This window comes from Erythrolamprus reginae, chromosome 1 (genome assembly GCF_031021105.1).
Source record: "Erythrolamprus reginae isolate rEryReg1 chromosome 1, rEryReg1.hap1, whole genome shotgun sequence".
NCBI lineage: Eukaryota > Metazoa > Chordata > Lepidosauria > Squamata > Dipsadidae > Erythrolamprus > Erythrolamprus reginae.
This window is the reverse complement of record NC_091950.1, coordinates 296,900,013-296,922,091: the sequence shown is the minus strand read 5'-3', so window position 1 is coordinate 296,922,091 and position 22,079 is coordinate 296,900,013. Positions and strand designations below refer to the sequence as shown.

General features: G+C 36.2%; 1 protein-coding gene across 3 annotated transcripts in view; it reads right to left on the bottom strand.

Annotated features, from left to right (window-relative positions):
- Positions 1–22,079, bottom strand: part of CRYBG1 (crystallin beta-gamma domain containing 1) — a 155,260-nt gene that overhangs the window by 41,502 nt on the left and 91,679 nt on the right. For 2 of the 3 annotated variants that reach the window (XM_070733293.1, XM_070733292.1), the window contains exons 3-7: positions 14,297–15,780; positions 5,260–6,685; positions 4,931–5,098; positions 1,090–1,137; positions 879–997 (exon numbers count right to left, since the gene is read on the bottom strand). In XM_070733293.1, coding sequence (XP_070589394.1) covers positions 879–997; positions 1,090–1,137; positions 4,931–5,098; positions 5,260–6,685; positions 14,297–15,780 — 3,245 coding nt within the window. Of the gene's footprint in view, positions 1–878; positions 998–1,089; positions 1,138–4,930; positions 5,099–5,259; positions 6,686–14,296; positions 15,781–18,121; positions 18,282–22,079 lie in introns of those variants that run through there. The other variant, XM_070733294.1, reaches the window with a different exon arrangement.

Genomic DNA, 22,079 nt, shown 5'->3' with positions numbered 1-22,079 from the left:
TAATTCTAGTACAAACATGATAGTAATGTCTTCCTGCTTCAAACCAAGCTCTTTTGCTTTAGGTAAAAAAATTCTTATTTCTAAAAATATTCTGCGACATCCCTGAGCTTCACTGGCATTAACATTTAGCATTAGTATTTAGACTTATATACCACTTCATAGTGCTTTTACAGTACTCTTTAAATGGTTTACAGAATTAGCATATTGTCTGGTTTCTCATTTTACCCACCCTGGAAGGCTGAGTCAACCGTGAGCCGGTGGTAAGATTTGAAATGCTGAATTACAGCTAGCAATTAGCTCAAGTAGCCTGCAGTGCTGCACTCTAACCACTGCACCATCCCAACTCTTTATCCTTGGCTTTACTAAGGCTTTGATAGTTAGAGCAATTCTACCATAGGAAACAGATCGTTATTTGATAAATGCAGTATAGCAAGCTCTCTCCAACCTTCAGTTAAGAGATTCAAGAAAGATCTTTAAGAAACTCCAGCATTTAATAATATCTAAAGATAGATTTCTGGTTATTTTTTCCAAGGCAGAAACTAGTACTCGACAGAAATTAGACAGCATGCAGCTTTTAAAAAAGAAGTTACTTAAAAATTACAGGCAAATCTTTTATAACATCAAAGAATGTATAAGCAAAGCTAACAATAAAGGTTCTATAAACATTAGATTATACACGTTATGACACTTTTAAACATGTCTTAAAAACAGTTCAGAGAAAACTTGTTTAGGCAAGCTCAGCTAGGAAACAGGCATGAGGCCAACCCGAAAATTTGCTGAAGAAATAAAGAAAGCCACTTTTGCATAGAAAGGGGAATAAGCATCAGGGGGACACAACTAAAGGAAAAAAGTAGGAGAGTGGACACATTTATTCTTACCATCCTCGGATGACTTTAATTAAAATCACAGGTGACAATTTCCAAGAGGTGCAATCCAACATATCATGAAAAACTTCAAAACTATTTTCACAAGCATCTGATTTACTGCAGATCATGACCTGTATTTTTAAAAAAGAAATTTAATTGTCATTTAATCTGACGAGAAAATTACAATAAAACAAGAAGCATTAATGAAGGAAAGTTGTCTTACCTTTCCAGGTCTAGGATTAGTTTTATTCTGGTTTTTTCCTGAAAATGTCTAGGGAAAGCAAAGGGGAATAAATGGTAAGAAGAAATCAAGTAACAAATTGTTATGTTCTATTGTCACAGCAGTCTTAACACTGAGCTCATTGCTCCAGCCTCACAGCGTTCTAGCATACCTAAACTGCTTTTGCAGAATTAGTATGGAGACACTCATAGTATTGGATATTTGTTTTTTCCTATGGTTAATTTGGGAAGGAAGGAATGGATAAGTAACATATCTTCTCACGCAGTGCAAATATTTTGGGTGACTTCAGACATTGAGCTTTTTTATTAAAAAAAAGAAATATTTATAAAACATTTTTAGTGTTAAAGAATGCTGGGAACCTCCTGAGCTTCCTGGCATGTACAAGTCTGATTCCTAGTAATCTTACCTTTGGAGCATTCCAAGATTGGGATTTGTGAGTGAGAAGAAGCCCACTATGAGCTGGGTGATCCTGTACTGATTGTTTCTTATACAGAAATTTACAGAGTTGCTAGCCTTGGAAGATAAAAGAAAATAACTCATGGCAGCGATGGCGAACCTTTTTTTGGTTCATGTGAGAAAAGGCAGGGCGTGCGCATGCGTGCCCACACTCATAATTTCATGCATTCCTGCGCATGCATGCATGACATCCCCACCCACTCTTGGCATCCGATGTCACATCCGTTTTTTGCTCTCCCCAGACTTCAGAAAATGGGCCATTCGCCAAGTTCCGGTTGAACCGGAAGGCCCTGGTTTTTTTCTTTCCCAAACTCCAGAGCCTTTCTAGGAGACTGGGGAGGGTGAAAACGGCCTTTCCCATCTCCTCAAGAGGCTAAAAACAGACCAATTCCTGACTCCCAGTGGGCCCAGAAGGCCCTAATATCAGTTGGCCAGCGCATGCATGCGCACTGGACCTAAGCTCACATGCCCACCGACATGGCTCCATGTGCCACTTGTGACACACGTGCCATAGGTTCGCCATCACGGACTTACGGTATGTGCTCTGAGATTACCTCAATGACCACTGAAATTTGCATTCCCTACGTTTCAAAATTGTTACTATTTCTCAATATGATGAAATAAATCTTCTTACTTAATATGGATTTATTGCTAATTTACATATTTTAAAATATAACTGTTCCTAAATCAGACTACAAAACATTGACCAAATGCAGGAATGTATACTGAACATCCTTTCAATTTATTCATAAAGGCCTATTTTTCTGCAAGCTTCCAAGAATGATCAGAGGGTTAAAAGAGGACTGTGCTCGAAGTATACATCTTTATTAGCTAAATGTGCTATATCTCTTCTGTTATTCTGTGCAAGTAATTTTTTTTATACTACTGCAGTTCATACCATTGACCGCACTGAGTGGAACAATTAGTACTGTGAAGATAGGGTAAAAGTTCTAAAAATCAGTACAAAGAACCATTTTAATTTAATTAATTATAAATTAAAATAGTTTCTAAATAAACATTGATTAAAGATATGGAATTAGACTGTGATTATTACTGTCAGGGAAGTGCTGTCAAATTGTTGATATGTGCAATAAATGATTAATGTAGGATTAATGCAATAAATGATTAATACAATAAATGACTAATCAAACAGTGGAAGTTTAAATTCATGAAGCAGGTTTTTTTTCTGGACTCGTATTTATGGAAAACACAGATGATGCCACTACGCTCACTACTACCCTTTACCAGCCTAAGCTATTATATTTATTTTTAAAATATTGATCTCACCTTACCTACTTGAACAACATATATGCATAGATACTCATAAACATATCTCTTAGCAATTGCTGGGTTTATATTATTTGGGATATGTTATTCTATCTGTGCCAATGAAACAGATTATTGTGCAGTTTTATGATTCAATCCTAAATACTGTATTATTAAAAGGGAAAGCAATGTGGTAGCTGTGTCTTTGAAATGGGAGGTGGTGTGATGAACTACAGTGAAACGGCAATTTTTCAGGAGAAAGCACATTCCAAGCTATGTGACAGAGAGATAAGATTCAACACAGTCCAGAGCTGGATTGAAGAAAGAGGAAGAGAGTTAGGATAGCCACTCCCTAGAATTTACCAGGGTGTATGCATTAGAGTGAGAGTAGTATTCATTTAGTCTGGTAAGGTTCTGTCTATTGTTTATTTTTATTTATTTATTTATTTTGTCCAATACACAAAGAGGGTTTTAGTGGGTATATATCTATATACACATAGTAAAATACATGATGAAGGTTATAGAGGAGATACTCATAGTAAAATATATCTAAGAAATAATAGAAAAGAAGATATAGTAATAGAACATATCAATGAAAGAATAGAAGAAGAGATATAGGAATAGAAGAAAGGTATAGGAGATATAGGACAGCAATAGCACAGGGGACGGAAGGCACTCTAGTGCACTTGTACTCGCCCCTTACTGACCTCTTAGGAAGTAAGTAAATAAAGAAATAAGTAAATAAAGAACTGAACTTTGGCTGAATTGTTCTATGTTTTTCTTGGGCTTGGCCTGATAGGCAAGCAGCACACTGAATTCCAAGTCATTTGAAAGATCTATCTATGCCAGGATGAATCTGAATTCTAGATATCAACACCAGAGACCTGGCTTGCTGGCTGTCTTTAGGGTTAGTCAGATTCTATTCTAGGCACTAGGACGAAAGCTCCCTTACAAGGGACGCAATACTGACTTCTTCCATCTTGCTTTCCAGTCATAAAATTGCAGCTTTGGAAGGGGCCACTTACACTAATCCCCTGTACAGTACAGGAATATGAATGAAAGCATGTCTAATCTCCTCTTGAACACATTCTCTTGCTTCTGTGTTGGCTCCAATTCACTCCAATCTTTTGTTATGGTCAGAGACCAGAATCAAAATTAAAACATTAAAATAAAACACAACTCTCAATTGAACTCTCCTTATAGTGAGGAAATGTTTTCCAAAGTTCAGTCAGAATGGATCTTCTAATTTTAATCCATTATTCATGTTCTGCACTCTGAGGCAATAGAAAATTGATCTCTTTCTGTTCTATACCCTTTCAAGTTTTTGAATACTACTGTCAAATACGGTAGTTCCTTCCTCCTGTCCACTAGTTTCTTTTCTCAAGGATAGCCATTCCCTGTTCTCTAAGTCTCTCCTCATAGATTATCTTTACTGCTTTTCTCTGAACCTTTTCTCTACATCTTTGTTGCAGTATAGTGTCTCACCCAGAATAAGAGAGAATTTTATGTAACTGTGTACCATTGGTTTCAATGTAAATAACTTCCAAATATAGTTGAAAACTGCGTTATCTTTTTTTGTAATCAGATAATTATCTTTATAATTATTAACTACTAATTTAAGATCTTTTTCATCAGTATTGTTGTCAAACTATCTCTCATTATACCTGTGCTTCTGTCGAATATAATTTATAAGTAAATACTTGTACATTTGTCAAATTTTATTTTACCCTTTTATAGATAGTTTTAACTATTCATTTTTCCTTAGAGGGATTAGCAAAAATTTACACCCTTAGATTAACAATCTTGCAAGTAGGTTGGGATATTTTATTGCAATATTCATGAATTTTACAATAATATATGAAGAAAATGGCAATGATATTTTCATTTGAGTGTTGAATGAAGGAAAAACCTTTTTTTATCAATCCAAATGGTCATTTTCAATATTCTTATAGCAACTCACATTGCTAATTTCAGTTCTGTTTTTAAAAGTTCAAAAGAACTTTACTTCACTGAAGTGGAAGCAGTAAAACATGAACAATCAAAAATTCACTTCAATATGCAGAGATTTTCAAAATGACTAGATAGATTACATTCAACCCACCTCAATATTTAAGAATTCATTTGATTCACACTGACCAGGTTTCAACCAGTTTGGAAAACTGTTATCAAGGCTTCCAAAGTTTGGTATTTGCAAAATTCTCTCTTTTTTTGCGTCGTCAGTTTGTAAATATTTATCCATAAAGTTTGGTGCTTTCAAACCTGGAAAAGGCTATCAACAGAAAATAAGGCAAATGAGTGGCTGCAGATGAAACATATTTCAGGTAACATATATTATAGATAACATACATATATAAAGTAACATTCAATATGACATATAAAATATAGATAGATAAAACATATTTCAGATAACATTATAAATAAAGAAATTACCTCGGATTTCTGAGTCACATCAAACATTAGAGGGGGAATTCCTGGAGAATTGGCACTCTTCTGAGATGCAAAAGATGTTGTGATTGTGTTTACAGTGGTTACAGATGGTGTAAATGTTTTTTCTTTAGTTACGGGAGTTAGCAGACTGGAGAAGATGGCGCTGTTTTCAAGCCGAGACCTCTTGATGTCACCGTCTGTACTGTCCTTACTCTCTTTCCCATTCATTTCCTGCACGAGAGCGGAATCTGCTCTACTGGGTAACTTCAGGGACTGGAGAAGGAGGCTGTTTTCAGCAGAAGCCCGCTTAGGTCTAACCCTGGCATCCGTCTCTAAGCTTTGCAATTTTAACTGGACAGATGGAGTTAGATCTTGTGATCTGTCTCTCTTTATTCCCAATCCCAAGGTAAATATATTGGGGTCAAATATTTTCTCCAACTTGTCCTCATGAATTGGAGGCATTGCAAAGTGAGGGGCAGGAGGCTTTGGAAGTTTCTGCTTTTTCTTTTTCTGAGGTATACAAACAGAACTGTCTAGGTTTTTAAGTGTTTCTGTAAACTTGGCCATATCTGAAGGAGAGTCACAAATGCCATCAGTGCTGCTGTCTTCAGAAACATTAAAACCACGGCTTTGATTTTCTTGCCCGCTGTTATTTTGTTCAAATTCTTGGTTGTCTTCCCAAACAGTATTAATCATCCTTTGATCTTTATTTTCAAACTGACAAATCTCGTGTAATTCTGGCTTTTGGGGTGTCGGATCAGGCTGCAGCAAAGATTTATCATTATTATTGGGAAAATAATGATCTGAGCTCAAAGAAAATGTCTCTTCACTTTCAGGAGATAAGGATCTGGCATTCATACTCCAATTATTTGTTTCTATTTCTTCATTCTGTGCTATGGATGAAACATTATCTAGGTCTTTGTCCTTGACTAATTCTGTATCATTTTTGGTAAAAGTGAAATGATTCACTTCATTACCATCTATTTTGTCATTCTCATTAACTTGACATTTAACAACCTTTCCAAGTTCTTCACTTTTCCTAATATCCTCACATGTAATGTTTGCCTCAGTCTTTCCCTGTGTCTTAATGTTTATGTCTGAAGAGATTTCTTTTACTTTTGTGCCATTTTGCAATAATTTCTGACGGTGGTTTCCTTTATTTGTTATTTTGTTAGTCTGTTCACTTTCAATTTGCTGTCGTCCAAACTTCAATTTTGCTCGGCCAACAAATGTATTTGATACAGAACCTCTTTTTGGACCAGGAACATCAGCAGATTGATGATTATTTTGCTTGCTTTCAAACATGGATATTTTATTGGCGATGCTGAAGTTCATTTTAACTTTGTCTGAAGAATCTTGTTCATTTTCCGTATTTTCCAGGGTTTTTGAAGCTTTAAGGTTTAATTCAACATTTTTTGGTTTAGCTGGCCTATAAAAAATAAAGTAATGAAAAATAATAAAAATAATAAAAATAACATTTACTTGAAGAGGATTTTTCTTCTAAATCTAATTTATGAAACATATATGTATGTCTGTTTAGGAATTATTTCTAAATAAACACATAACAACTTGTACTACATATTGCATTATTGATAGAATTATAACCCTGTTGAATCCTAAATAAGTCTGCTAAAAAGTACTTCCCATCAACACTTTGAACTTAATATTTATAAAAATGTATAAAATGGAAGTCTAATAATTTAAAGGAATAGTAAAATGAAACTAATTAAACTAATAGTAAAATAAAACAGACTACCGTATTTTTGGAGTATAAGACGCACCTTAGTTTTGGGGGAGGAAAATAGGGAAAAATCTGCTTACTAGATATTTATCTGGCTAGCATCCTTAGTCTGGTCAGTTTCAGCACATTATTCTATCCCCTGGTTGGGGCTTTAAAAAAGCCTTATTTGGAGAGAGTAACAATGAAAGAGCTTGCAAGCCAGTAAGAGTTGGGAACATTGTTAAAACCTGGTTAGGGCTGGAAAGAAAAATTCTGAGCAAGTAGAGCAATGAAAAAAAAAAACCCTGCAAAGACTTAGAGCTTGGAAAGCATTCTTAGCAGACAGTAACAATGAAAGAACCTGCAAGATAAGAGCTGGGAAAATCGTTAGCATCTAGTTAGGGCTGGAAAAAAAAGTTTTGAAAAAAGCTGCATTCAGAGTATAAGACGAATAAGCTGAATTTTCAGCTTCTTTTAGGGAGGAAAATACACCAAAATATGGTAATCAATATAGCATCAGAAAAAGACACACAAGAAATATAATTTTTAAAGCCACATAAATTAGCACAATATTGGATTCTTAGCAACTTATTCCTTTCCTCATAATGTTAAGACGTATGCTTTAGTGCATCAAAAATTACATTTACTATTGGCACTTTCACTGTTTCCTTCTGTGAACTCATTAAGACAAAATATGTTCTCCATTTTCACTTGGAAAAGTTCTCTCTCTCTCTAGATTTTTTTAAAATCAATTTTTGATCATTTATTTCATTGCTTGAAAATGCTCCTGACATGAATGTTTGTGTGCGTGTATATGTGTATGCCCTCCCTATACACACACTGTAAGATAGGAGGGTAAGTGTGAGATATATTTGAGAGATCTACATGATTTTTTAGAAAGCTACCACAAATTATATACATACATTTGACATTGACTCAAAAATATCTTTCCAATCTTTATTTTGTCATCTTACAAAGCCTTACATTAACTTATTTCACTTTGCCCTTTAAAAAATATTAAGGCTTGTTAATGAAGCAGAGAATTGAGGATTCGGGTGCTTTTGCATATTGCTATGGCTCGTTAAATTCATGTATTGGGTACACTGAGTAGAAGAGATGAATATCTAGGTATGCCTGAAGTAGATGAATTGAATCAAACCACCATGTCATTTACTAATTAAGAACCAAAGGCATTTTTTAAAGAAAGTTGAAAATGACCAATCACTTTCTCTGGTACAGAGTCTACAATGTAAGTGATATTATTTTTCTTTTTTTAAAATAAAAAAAAATTATAACATTTTTATTTTCTGCATGAGAGTAAGGAAGCTGTTCATAATTTGTCAGCAATTAAATGGGAAATGCTTAAGTCATTCATACTTGAAATTTTTATAAATTCCTAAAAGGAATACAGTACCTTGAAATTAGTGTTAATAAATTCAAAGAGTTGGAATGGGACATCAAATTTGAGGAATATTGTTTAAAGGAAATTATAAAAGAACAGAATTTCCCTTGAAAGATGTTGACGCTACATTTTTATTCTATTCTAATGAAGCAAAGAGGAAGCCAATTGTTGAACCATTCAAGGCTCCCAGAATGCAATAGAACACACAATGCCTACAGCAGTAATTCATATTATTTGCTGGAAATTATATCAGCGGATGTGTCAGAACTGGAAAGCAATGCACACTGAGTGCAGATGATTGCTCACCTGAGGATCATGAAAAATGACCGTAATATCTTCCTGTTAAGCATATTTACATAGAAATACATTCCATTGATTTCAACACAATTTATTTCAAAGTAGGGCTTGGATTTTTTTTCCCTACCGTAATAATACTTACTCAGAAGTGCTGCCAATTTTAGTTTTAAGAAAATATATTTGCAATTCCAAGTGTGTTGTACACATTTAGTTAAATTTCAGTGAACTTAAATTAAATGTAAATGGATTTAGATTTGTATTATGGCTATATAAAGCATTCAAAGGAAATCTTCACAACATGTGTCAGTGCAAATAAAACATCCCTATTTATATTGATGAAGTAGTCACATCTCCCATATTTTCTCCAAGGCATTTTTCAGGTTGCATGCATGCACATGCCATGATAATATTTCACCTGGAACTGCTGACTAAACAAGGTTGCTATGCATGCAAACACATGTGAAGATAACCTTGGAAAATGTTTGAAGTTTGAAGGTGAGCCTTTTATAGGTCATGGTGATCACAATGCTTTAAAAGGAGGTTTTCTCCCCACCAGCAGAAGTGCTAAGAAGTGTTTAAAGAAGCTTATTTTACCGTATTTTTAAGGGTATAAAATGCACCTTAGTTTTTGGGGAGGAAAATAGGGAAAAGAATCTGCCTACCAGGTATTCATCTGACTAGCGTCTTTAGTCTGGTCACCTTCAACACATTATTTTATCCCCTGGTTAAAGGCTTAAAAAACCTTTACTCTGAGAAAGTAATGAAAGAGCTTGCAAGCTAGTAAGAGCTGGGAACATCATTAGCACCTGGAAAGAAACAGTCAGAGCAAGTAGAGCAATGGAATAAAACCCTGCAAAGACTTAGGGCTTGGAAAACATTCTTCATAGAGAGTAACAATTAAAGAGAACATTAATAGCACCTGGTTAGGGCTGGAAAGAAACATCTGGAGCAAGTAAAGCAATGGAAAAAAACCCTACAAAGAGAGGGCTTGGAAAACATTATTGGCAGAGAGTAACAATGAAAGAGCTTACAAGCCAGTAAGAGCTGGGAACGTTGTTAGCACCTGGTTAGGGCTGAAAAGAAACTTACTCGGAGGAAGTTACAGCAATTTAAAAAACCCTGCAAAGACTTAGGGCTTAGAAAACATTCTTCACAGAGAGAAACAATGAAAGAGCCTGCAAGGTAAGAGCTGGGAAGATCTTTAGCAGCTAGTTAGGGCTGGGGAAAAAGCTACATTCAGAGTACTGTATAAGATGGGCCCTAATTATTAGCCTCTTTTAGGGAAGAAAAAGGTGCATCTTATTTTAATTTAATTTATTAGATTTGTATGCCTCCCCTCTCCGAAGACTTATACACCAAAAATACAGCATATATTTTTAAGTGAAATGTAAATATGGACCAAACTTTAGGATTGGCCACAAAATAAACTACCATACTGTACTTTTGAACGAAGCAAAAGAAAAGTATTAAATAAATTGGAGGATCAACTATATGAATTTGAATTCAAGTAAAAGAAATCGAATTTAGTATGGGATTCAAGGTTACTATTTCTTTTCCAGACAAATATTTGGCTCTGTCAAGGAAGAAATTCAATCACAGAAGAAAAAACAAACACCAAGAGATGTATATTTTGCTGATTTCTTTCCATTGCATGAAAACCTATTTCAGAAGACTGAGAAAATATCTAGAATTGTATGCTAGCTACAGGACATTGATATTTATCAATAGAAACAGCTCTTGCTTCTCCATACATATACTTTCTATGCTAAGAAGCCAATTTGGATTGAAAATTGAAGACTCATTAATTTGGATATACTTATTAAAGTGGTAGCTAAATTTCCCTCTCTTTATATGCTTAAAATCAGAGATTAAAGATATTTTATGTGAATTTATATAAAATATTACTGTAATTATCTTCCCAGGTTCAGAGAATGTACAAAACCAAAATTAATTGAGCATATTGTAGGGCCAATTTATATAATCTATCATTATTTATTTGTATCATGCAAATTCAATTTTTAATTTCTATAACATTATTATAGGTCTGTGATTAAACTTATAGACAGGCTTCCATAATTAATTTATTAAACAAGATTGCACCTAATTTACTATTGCAGATCATCATATCAAAGTGCACAGATACCATATAATTTTTTTAAAAAGAGAACCTAGGTTTCTTCTCTCCCTCCTAAATCAAATTTAAACCATAATATATTCTACTTCTCAAAATGTGTATATGGATTCAAAATAAAACATCAAGTTTTGTTAGAAAACTTAAGTGAATTTTCAGAAGAAAATTAAACCTGGGAGGGTAGATGGGTGCATTATTCTCTTAAAAATCATACAACAGTACCTGAAAAAATGTCATGGATTACCGTATCTTATCCTATCTTGAAGAGATTTCATCTAAATTAAAATGATCACAAAAGCTACCAGGTATGTTTTTAAAATATTGTTCTGGGAAGCCACCTCAATTTTCAATTTTTTGTTTTTATCAGGAACACTGTTTCAGAACATTTCATATTCATAAATTTCACTTGAAATTTATCTTTCAAGGTAATACTCCGTGTGCTAAAGTTTAATTGTAATTTATGAACTGAATAGAATCTATGCAGTTGCTTGGACAACTGGTTCACATATATATTTTATTATGTGTACAATCTGCATATGAACTTGTATTTATGTATAAATTGGCACTAGACTCCCTCTTCAAATACAGAATTTTATCAAATCATCTGACATAGAGATAAGTCATTCTTGAGTCTGAAAAAACACTAACTTGTAATGATGGTTTGGAAATCACATAGGTACACTGTGTATTCAAACTATAATATGCTTAATATAAATGGAAACAAGGTTGTAACTGTCCAAAATTGAATTTCTGCCAACTATTTTAAAAATTCTGCTATCTTTAATTAATGACACAATCCAACCAATAGCACTGTTCCCCAATATTATTGTTCTGATTTTTTTTTAAAGGATCTTCACTAGAGCTTGCAGCTGAGACAGAGAGAATACTGTAATGGCATGAGAAGAAAGGCAGAGGAACTCTAGATGTAAATGTCCCTTCACTGGATGGAAGGAAGGGGAAATTTAGAAAAGGAGACAGCGAGGGAAACATTTAAGCAGCATTAACTACTTCCAATCATCTTCACTCTGTTCATAAGTAACCTTTTATATAAAGCAACAAAGCAAAAAATGACTCCAGTAATAAAATTAAATGAGTAATACTGTAATGGTTAAGACAACCATTCATTGTAAGAAGCATAAAGAAATTTCTCCTACTCCCAAAAGATTTTCTAATACCCCAAAGGTGCTTTTTTCAGGAGGCAATTGGACTTTCTTTTTTCTTTTGAAGATGTTTTGCTTCTCATCCAAGAACTTCTTCAGCTCTGGCAGGATAGTGGGGAATGGAAGGGTGAAACTTCTTCAAAAGAAAAAACAAGAAAGTCCAGTTGCCTTCTGAAAAAAAGCAACTTTGGGACCACCATATCGTGGATGATTGAGAATCTCTACAGAATTTTCTATAATACTTTAGCATACAGTTAGTCCTCAACTTACAACCACAAAGCCCAAAGTTTCTATTGCTAAGCAAGATAGTTGTTAATTGTGTTTTGCCCCAATTTATTACCTTTATTGCCACGGTTAAGTGAATTAATGCAATTGTTAAGTTAGTAACCCTGTTGTTAAATGAATCCGCCTTCCCAATTGATTTTGCTTGACAACAGGTTGCAGAAGGTGATCACATGGCCCAGGGCACTGCAATCAACATAAACATACATTGGTTGCCAAGCACCTGAATTCTGATCACATGAACATGGGATGCTGCCATGATCATAAGTGTGAAAAATATTCATAAGTCACTTTTTCAGTGCTGAAGTAACTTTGAACGGGCACTAAACTGATGGTTGTAAATACGGACCACCTATATTTAGGAAATTTTATTTATTTATTTATTAGATTTCTATGCCACCCCTCTCCGAAGACTCGGGGCAGCTCACAACAACAATAAAACAGTATACAATAAAAAAAATCTAATATTTAAAAAATATCTAAAAACCCATTATTTTAAAAAAGAAACATACAGCACAAGCATACCATACATAAACTATATAGGCCTGGGGTAGATGTCTCAGTTCCCCCATGCCTGATGGCAGAGGTGGGTTTTAAGAAGTTTGCGAAAGGCAAGGAGGGTGGGGGCAATCCTAATCTCCAGGGGGGGAGCTGGTTCCAGAGGGTCGGGGCCGCCACAGAAAAGGCTCTTTCCCTGGATCCCGCCAGACGACATTGTTAAGTCGACGGGATCTGGAGAAGGCCAACTCTGTGGGACCTAACCGGTCGCTGGGATTCGTGTGGCAGAAGGCGGTCTCGGAGATATTCTGGTCCGATGCCATAAAGGGCTTTATAGGTCATAACCAACACTTTGAATTGTCACCGGAAACTGATCGGCAACCAATGCAGACTGCGGAGTGTTGCTGTTACATGGGCATACCTAGGGAAGCCCATGATTGCTCTCACAGTTGCATTTTGCACGATCTGAAATTTCCGAACACTCTTCAAAGGTAGCCCCATGTAGATAGCATTACAGTAGTCAAGCCTCGAGGTGATGAGGGCATGAGTGACTGTGAGCAGTGACTCCCAGTCCAAATAGGGCCGCAACTGGTGCACCAGGCGAACCTGGGCAAACGCCCTCCTCACCACAGCTGAAAGATGGTTCTCTAGTGTGAGCTGTGGATCGAGGAGGATGCCCAAGTTGCGTACCCTCTCTGAGGGGGTCAATAGTCCCCCCCCCCCCCAGGGTAATGAACGGACAGATGGAATTGTCCTTGGGATGCAAAACCCACAGCCACTCCATCTTATCAGGATTGAGTTTGAGTCTGTTGACACCCATCCAGACCACAATAGCCTCCAGGCACTGGCACATCACTTCCACTGCTTCGTTGACTGGACATGGGGTGATGTAAAGCTGGGTATCATCAGTGTACTGATGATACCTCACCCCGTGCCCTTGGATGATCTCACCCAGCGGTTTCATGTAGATATTAAATAGCAGGGGGGAGAGGACCGACCCCTGAGGCACCCCACAAGGGAGAAGCCTAGAGGTCGACCTCTTACCCCCCACTAACACCAACTGCGACCGACCGGAGAGGTAGGAGGAGAACCACCGAAGAACAGTGCCTCCCACTCCCAACCCCTCCAGGCGGCGCAGAAGGATACCATGGTCGGTGGTATCGAAAGCCGCTGAGAGGTCAAGAAGCAAAATATTTTTCCATACTGTAATTCCTCCTGAGAGAGAAGTCCAAGAACAGAAAATGGAAAGCACTACCACGAACTGTATTTCATTAATGAAACAGTAAACAAGTGAAAGTGAACAAGATGAAAATATTCTAATTGCCATCAGCTATATACATTTCAGCAAGTATTTTTAATTATAGTGCTGGAGTTCCTTTCTGACACTTGAAATATATTGCATTCACTTATATTTAAACAAGTAGAATCCATGCATATAGATATTTAGCAGCTAATTGAAAGCAAGCTTATTGAAAGATAGGTGACATGGATGGCATATACATTTAATAAACAAATATTTCATTTCATCATATGTAAAACATTAAACTTACAGGCTAACTTTTGTTGTGACTGTTCTGGAAACGTCAAGACATAAATTTCTTGGTTTTGCCTCATCCAAATCAGAAGAAATTTGCCTCCTGTTGCCTTCCACCTCATTGTTTTTATACTTGTCAGCCTGCAATATAACCCTGCCATCAGAACTTCTGACAGGATGCAAATCTGGAGACTCTATCCTCTCTTCAGAAGGCGACCAAGTGCTGCTGTTGCTCACAATGGCTACAGGAGAAGCTACAATGTTTTCGTCAGAAGGCAATTCTCCTACGGGAGTACATTTGGATGTTGGATTACCGTCCATTATGCTGTCACTCTGTTTTTTGGTGGAAGGGTTTTTCCCAGGACTTTTTATGCTTATGGGTGAAGGTGGACCTGCATCAGACTGATTCTTTTTTAAGGATTTCTTTTTATATGGGGATGAGGCTGGACTCTGCTGCTTGCACTTCTCAAGCTCTGACTTAGTAAAACCTTTATGGTTACTTACGGGCCTTATGTCGTTATTATTTGTAGGAGACATAATCTGTTGACAAGGCCTAAGTTTCCTTTCAGGAGTGTTTATTTTTTCTGGAACCATATCGGAAGGAATCGCATCAAAGCCAGGCTCCTCTTTCACCGTATTCTCACTTGCACTTCTATCCCCATTTGGCACATCACTGGAGCTCTGAGATTTTCTCCTCTTTCCAGATTTCCTAACGGCAGGTTTTTTATCCATTATGTCTGTGTTGCTACAATCGTCGTCTAATGCAACAGCTACTGCTTTATTCAAATTTCGTTGTTCGGTTCTACGAAGAAAAATATCCAGTGTCAATATCCTAGAAGGTTGGGAGTGCTCATCTTGCTTAGGCTCCCCAAAAAATGGTTGATCTTCTGATTCTGCATATTCTGATTCTGCATATATAAGAGGCTCCACCAATTCCTTGTGATTTAGTAGGTTTTGTTCTAGATTTTCATTAGATATAGATAAGTTTTTAAAGAAATCTGGAGTCGTGTTTGTATCGGTGACAAGTTCGTTCTCCCCTTCCAGTGTCGCAAGTGTGAGATTGCTATCAAATAATGTATTTTTTATTGTTTCATTACTACTATGCAAATCAAGTGACCATTCACTGCCAGAAGAAATTCCTTTAGTGTTCCATTCTGAAACAATGTCATTATATAAAGGTGTCAGATCCTTATTGTAGAGATAACCTTCTGAATTGTCAATAGTATTCTGGGTCTTTGACTGGTTCTGCTCCCAAACCGAATCAGCAAGAGATTCCTCACTCTTAGATAGGTCATTTAGGTCCTCTATTTCTATGGATGCCAATGGGGCTAAATTATTATGAGGAGATTCAGACCTTATACATTTTATACTTGGCTTTAAAGATGTTTCCTGTGTATTCTTGGGATTTTTTCTCCTCCCTGTGGTAAAAAAATGTCCAAACTTTCCCAAAACTGCCTTCTTTTTTAATTCCTTTGAAGACTCTGAAGAGCGGGTTTTAGACTAGAAAAAAAGGAAAGAAAGAAAATGAGATTGTATAATAATAAAATCTTGCTTATTAAACATTTATTTGTTCAAAATAATTAAGGAGCTATATCTGAAGTATTTGCTGAATGTAGAACCTTCTTTGAAAATGGTGCCTTTGAAAATGGCGCCTTCATGTAAAATATTGTATTTTATAAACTGCATTAAGTGAAACCTTGTTGGGCAATCAAAGCACATGGCACACCAAGTCAACTTAAGTAGACCTTAAAATAGACATAAAATAGCTCAGTACTTTCATTGGAGTGCACCAAAAATTCCCAGGACTGCAAATTATAATGAGAAGTCAGAAAATATCCCACAAGGTAGCAAGGCCGAAACATTTCTTTGCAACTGATTTTAAAAAATTACATGGACATGTCCTTACAGTTTGCAGAAGGCGACTTTGAATCAAAGCAAACTCTACTTTTTAACAATCCAGTTCTTTGATATCAGGTTAAATGCCAGCCCCTACTCACTTTAACAAGCTTACATCCAAATAAATTGCATTAGTACTATAGTACGATAGCCTAAATTTCTTACTTAAATAGATCTCTAAAACATTATTCTATTAATAACAAATACCTTTTTGAACTTTCAGCAAAACAAAAGGAAACACATTTTCTGATGTTTGTATAGCATTAGCAATAGCATTTAGATTTATACATACCGTTTCAAAGTGCTTTGCAACCCTCTCTAAGCGGTTTACAGAGGGTAAGCATGTTGCCCCCAATAATCTGGGTCCTCATTTTACCAACCTTGGAAGGGTGGGAGGCTGAGTCAACCTGAAGCCTACTGAGATTCGATCTGCCAAACTGCTGGCAGCCAGTGATCAGCAGAAGTAGCTTGCAGTACTGCACTCTAACCATTGCACCACAGACGCTCTTGTTATAGTTGTGACATTCTTAATAAGCATGGTTAGTAGACCTTGTTCCGGAAATTTTGGTACATGTGATAATTTTCAGGCCATCTTTTATTTTTAAGGTGTATTTATTTGCATTGCTCACTAAGCCACAAATTAACCACACATTTATTATATTATTGGGCTGTACAAACTAAACCCATGTAGTTAATGGCTTAACAAGTACACAAAGAAATTGGGCATGGGTAATTATATCATCCAAATACAGCCAAACCCCAAACTAAAAACAAGAACTAGAACAAAATCTACTCCTTGCAAGTCACCAAAACTGCTGATGTTGATTATATGTTGATTAGCTGCCCATAGTCCTTCAGGAGTGGGAGGCAAATAAATAAATAGTAAATATCTATCTATCTATCTATCTATCTATCTATCTATCTATCTATCTAACTATCTATCTATCTATCTATCTATCTAATCTATCTTAATTATCTTATCTATCTATCTTATCTATCTTAATTATCTTATCTATCTATTTATCTCTCTCTCTCTCTCTCTCTTACAGTCATAGTACAACGGCCCAGCATATCCTGTATATATATCTTGTATCCTAAGATTTTTATTAATATTGTTTCTTCATTGCTTATTTGACCCTATGACAATCATTAAGTGTTGTACCATATGATTCTTGACAATCTATATTTTCTTTTATGTACACTGAGAGCATATGCAAGACAAATTCCTTGCGTGTCCAATCATACTTGGCCAATAAAGAATTCTATTCCATTCTATTCTATATGGACTGGGCGTCACAGCACACTGACCCACAAACAAATCAAATTGGATCGAGTTGGACAGCTATAAAAATTGAATGAATGGATGAACTGGTGGATGGATGGACTTTGGAGCAACGGTGTTTATGAATCCAACTCTTAGGAATGCACAATTTTGCCTTGGTGAAAGCATTAAATCTAAATAATAATAATAATAATAACAACAACAATAATAATAATAATAATAACAACAACAACAATAATAATAATAACAATAACAACAACAACAACAATAATAATAATCCCCTGCAACAACAACAGAACAGGCAGCTCCACGGGAAAGAGCCAGAACCCCTTTCTCAAGCTTCTTCCTCCATGTGTTCCCTAAAGACACTTAAAATCCCGGAGAAAATAACTCAAGCCATATTTAGCGGCGCCGACACTGAGCCAAAGTGGCCATTCGACCCACTGCCTTCAACACCCCCCCCCCCACCTCCTTCCAACCCTGCGCATCTTTCGCGGTCCGAAAGAGGCTCTGTCACCCAGGCTTTCCATATACTGTACTCGGGTCAGAAGACCGAAGGGCGGGTTGCTTTCTCGCCTCCGCAACTTCTCACGCCCCGTCGGGACCGACCTCCCCGACCTTTCCCCGGTGCCCGCTTCTTTCTCTGCGGGTCGGCTTACTCACTAAAGTAGCTCTTCTTCCCAGCGTCCCAGGCACGAGTTGGACGGCCGCCTCCGAGCGACCTCCTGAGAAAAGAGCGCCAAGGCCGGCTCCCAGGAAGGCGCCAACTGCAGAGCAAGCCAGCCGCGCCCGCCCGACGGAGAGAGGGAGGGAGGCCCGCCCTTCGCCTGAGGTATTAGCAGCTGCTGCTGCCGCTCTACCTGGCACAGGTGGGACGGATGGGAGGGCGGGCCGAGCTCTGGGAAGAGGAAAAAAAATGTGGTGCGCAAAGCTGGCGGGAAAAGGTTATTCGGGTACAAGTCGCCTGAAGAGCCGAAGCCAGTGGGTGTGGGAAGGGACAGTGAGGAGAAATTGGCTCCGGAGTCGCGCTGCTATAAAACGCGGGTTACGAAACTGATTTTATGGAGGACGGTTTCTTCCCGCGAAAGGCCAAGCTTTGCTTCGAAGTCTGGGTTTCGGAGCGGTCCCGCAAAGATTGGAAAGGAAACCGGCTGGACTTCCACCTGAGCTGCAGCATCTCTTTGAAAGTATTTCTTAAGAACGGACAGTCGCTACATTTTTTAAAAAATCAGAAAAATCACAGCCCAGTGGGACAGTGTGTTTATGCTTAATTTTGAGCGCAATCGCAGGGCGCCAAATTAAAAATGGCCATTTAATGTATTAATCACAGATGAAAGGATGATAACGGGTATTGTTTTAAAATGTACCTCCATCTCATGTTATGTATTCCGCCTGGGTAATTTAACATCAGTCAAACTAACATTATTTTTTATTAGAAAAAAGTAAATTAATATACAAATATAAGTAAGAAACAAAATATACACATAACTTTAAAAACAAGGGAGGTAACCTTGCTCTCTCTTTCCTTAGGTATTATCCATTATCCATTTCTAAATTGTTTGCAGGTTTTTATATCGGTATCATATATGCTTTTCCAATTTAATTCTATTTCTTACATAAGAAGTTATAGTAACTTAAATTCATAATAAAAACTTAATTGTTTATAGCAGATAAAAATCATTCTAAATCAAATAATTATATCTTACCAAATCTTAGAATATCTAACATTTAACTAATTCTTGCCTATCTATATTTTGGCATATCTAAAAAAGCTTTTCGTTTTAGTTCTTATAGGATCTCCTCGTTGTAATGTATTTAAGCTAATTTTTCCCTTTCTTGTTCTTTTTTGCAAACAATTGTACCATTTGTCCCAAATTTTGTAGAAGACTAACATTTAGTTTTGTGAGAACACAGTCGAATTTGCATTAGCAATAAATCACAAACCATGGCTTAGTGCAATGTGTGAACACAAGTGTGGGCCCAAACATATAAATGTAGCAACAGGGCACAGACAACCAATTATTTTAAGGTGTCATGTAATCATGACAGAGCTTTCCAGAAGAGAAAAGGGAAGTATGCCAACAAGCATAACAAAACTCACAAAATATGTTATTCTTAAAAATGCTTCCACAAGCCTGAGCAATCTGAAATATTGCTGGTACACTGCCTAGTCTCTTCTATTCAGGACAGCAAAATCGCCTTAAGCAAAACTGACACTTTGATAATATGGTAAAACGCCAAGATTCTTCTTGCTTTAAAAAAATGGTTATAGGTAATTTAATCAACAACCACATCTGAAGTTACCAAGCTTATAAAACAAGACACGGTATAAAACATATTTCAAAATAAACGGGTATGCTCATTAGCTAATAGTGTTTAGGGAGCTATATCTGGTGAATAGTGAATCTTTACTCCAGTTCATCTTTGTGCCACTCAAGACAATGATCTGGAAGAAAATTATTTACCCCGTATTAATCTCTTCTAGAACAATCTGATATATTATACTATAAATACAATTGTAATTTGTAAACAAATTCAAATAACACAGCTGCTTAGTGTTTCTGCCTAAGGAAAGACCCATTGATTTTGCTTACTCATTGAAACTTTCCATACTACATTACTCTATGCAATTTAGAATATACTTCCAGATAAGAGTCACTTAACAAGAAATACACTATACACTGATTTATCTAAATTTAGATAACAAGAAACCAAATGTTCATTTTCAAAAAATACTTTACCTTTTTCCTTAGTTTCTAAATGCAAGTGCAGTTCCTTAATAGATAGATAGTATTGTGAAGAAGATACAATGCTGTACAATAAACCATATGTGCCAGACAGGTTCCACCCCTTCTGGTTTGCAAAGAGGGACATCATAGAATAAAAATTGTAGAGGCAGTATACCAGCTGATTTACTTTACCAATACAATATTAGTTTTGCTGATTTAAATGGCTAATAAAGTCAGTGGTTCAGGTGATCACAAAACAGAATATGAAAATTAGGAAGGTGTACTATATACAATGCTAGCCACCCATTTTTCTTTTTATCAATAAGCCATTGAATTAAAGAGGTGGTAAATGTAAAAAGGTGTCTACACTCAGTCGCTGAAGTTTTCTTCTCCTAATTTGTAGCAAGCTTCAAAACAGCTCAGCCTAAATAGGGACTTAAATTTTATTTGCCTCCTGTGCCTAGAAACAAGTTTTCAGTAATCCAAAGATTTTCATGATATTAAACCCAAGTTCTGAAATACGTATTTCCTAGTAAACATGCCTAGGAATGCTAGCTTAGTCTGACTTTAAGACTATATTATTACTTATCTTTAACTTCAGCTATGTAAGAGCTGTATTAGTGAGGGCACTAATTATTAAACTAAGTGAGAGTAGGTCTAACAGCATACCTTTGTTTAAGCCTGAGAAATATAAAGCTTCTTGCACTTTTCTATGTATATTTTATTACTTTGAGATAATTAGATGCTCCCTTTGATATATAGGCACGTTTCTGATCAGTTGCACACATGCAGTTCCTTATTCTAATTAATGAGCAGCCAACTTCATTTCTTCTCAGAAGATTAAACACAACTCAGAATAAATGAAGTTACAATACTTTTATACACATCTACATATTCTTTATTAGAAACTCTAATAAACTTAGAACAACTGGCTTGATTCTCCATAATTTTCTTTCAAGGCAATTGCATACAGAACTCAGCCCCTTGAGTTATGCCAATTTAAGAAATATATTGCAGGGATTCCAGAAAAACTAGAATATTTTATTGTTGTAAGGTCAATGTCAACTCTAAAATCCTTTAACTATATAATTGATCTGCTGTACACATAACTATTGGTTAGGTTTTTAGACAGCATCAGAAATTCCTCATAAAATGTATAGGAATCCTCATAACTTATTTGAATATACGGCTGTTTTTTTAATTTGCCCTTGAGTCAGTCTTGACTCCTGACAACTGGTTGGACAAGCTCCTCAGTTTCCTTGGTGAGTTTTTTTCAGACATGGTTTGCCATTGCCTGCTTCCTAGGACTCAGGATGAGTGATTAGCCCAAGGTCACTCAACTGGCTTTGTGCCTTAGGTGAGACTAGAATTCATATCTTCTAGTTTCTATGACGCCTTAACCACTACACCAACTGGCTCCTTTAGGGAAATAATAAAGGTTTAAAAATTCTTCATTGAGAATTCAATATTTTATTGTTATTATCCATATGTATGATATGATAATTTACTTTATTACTTTAGTGAATAGCAACTGTACTCCAACACTCAGGTAAGAAAACATAGCGACATCAGTAATGCAGATAAAACAAGCACAATGTTTTTTGTGAGATACTAAATCCTGAAGCTCATTTGCAAGAATATTCAGTGTTGCACTATATTAACAACAGAAAAACTGTGTGTACCATATGTAATTGATTGAATCCAGTACTCACCAAAGTTCTCCATTTATAATATACTTTATTTCGCCCAATGCATAGCAGGTGCATACCAATATACAGTACTGTATCTGGGAAACTTGTGATCTGGTCAAGTTTTTCTCAAACAATCTCATCACTGACTCTTAAGATTTCTGTGATTTTTACAGTATGCCAAATCACACTTGCACATTTCTC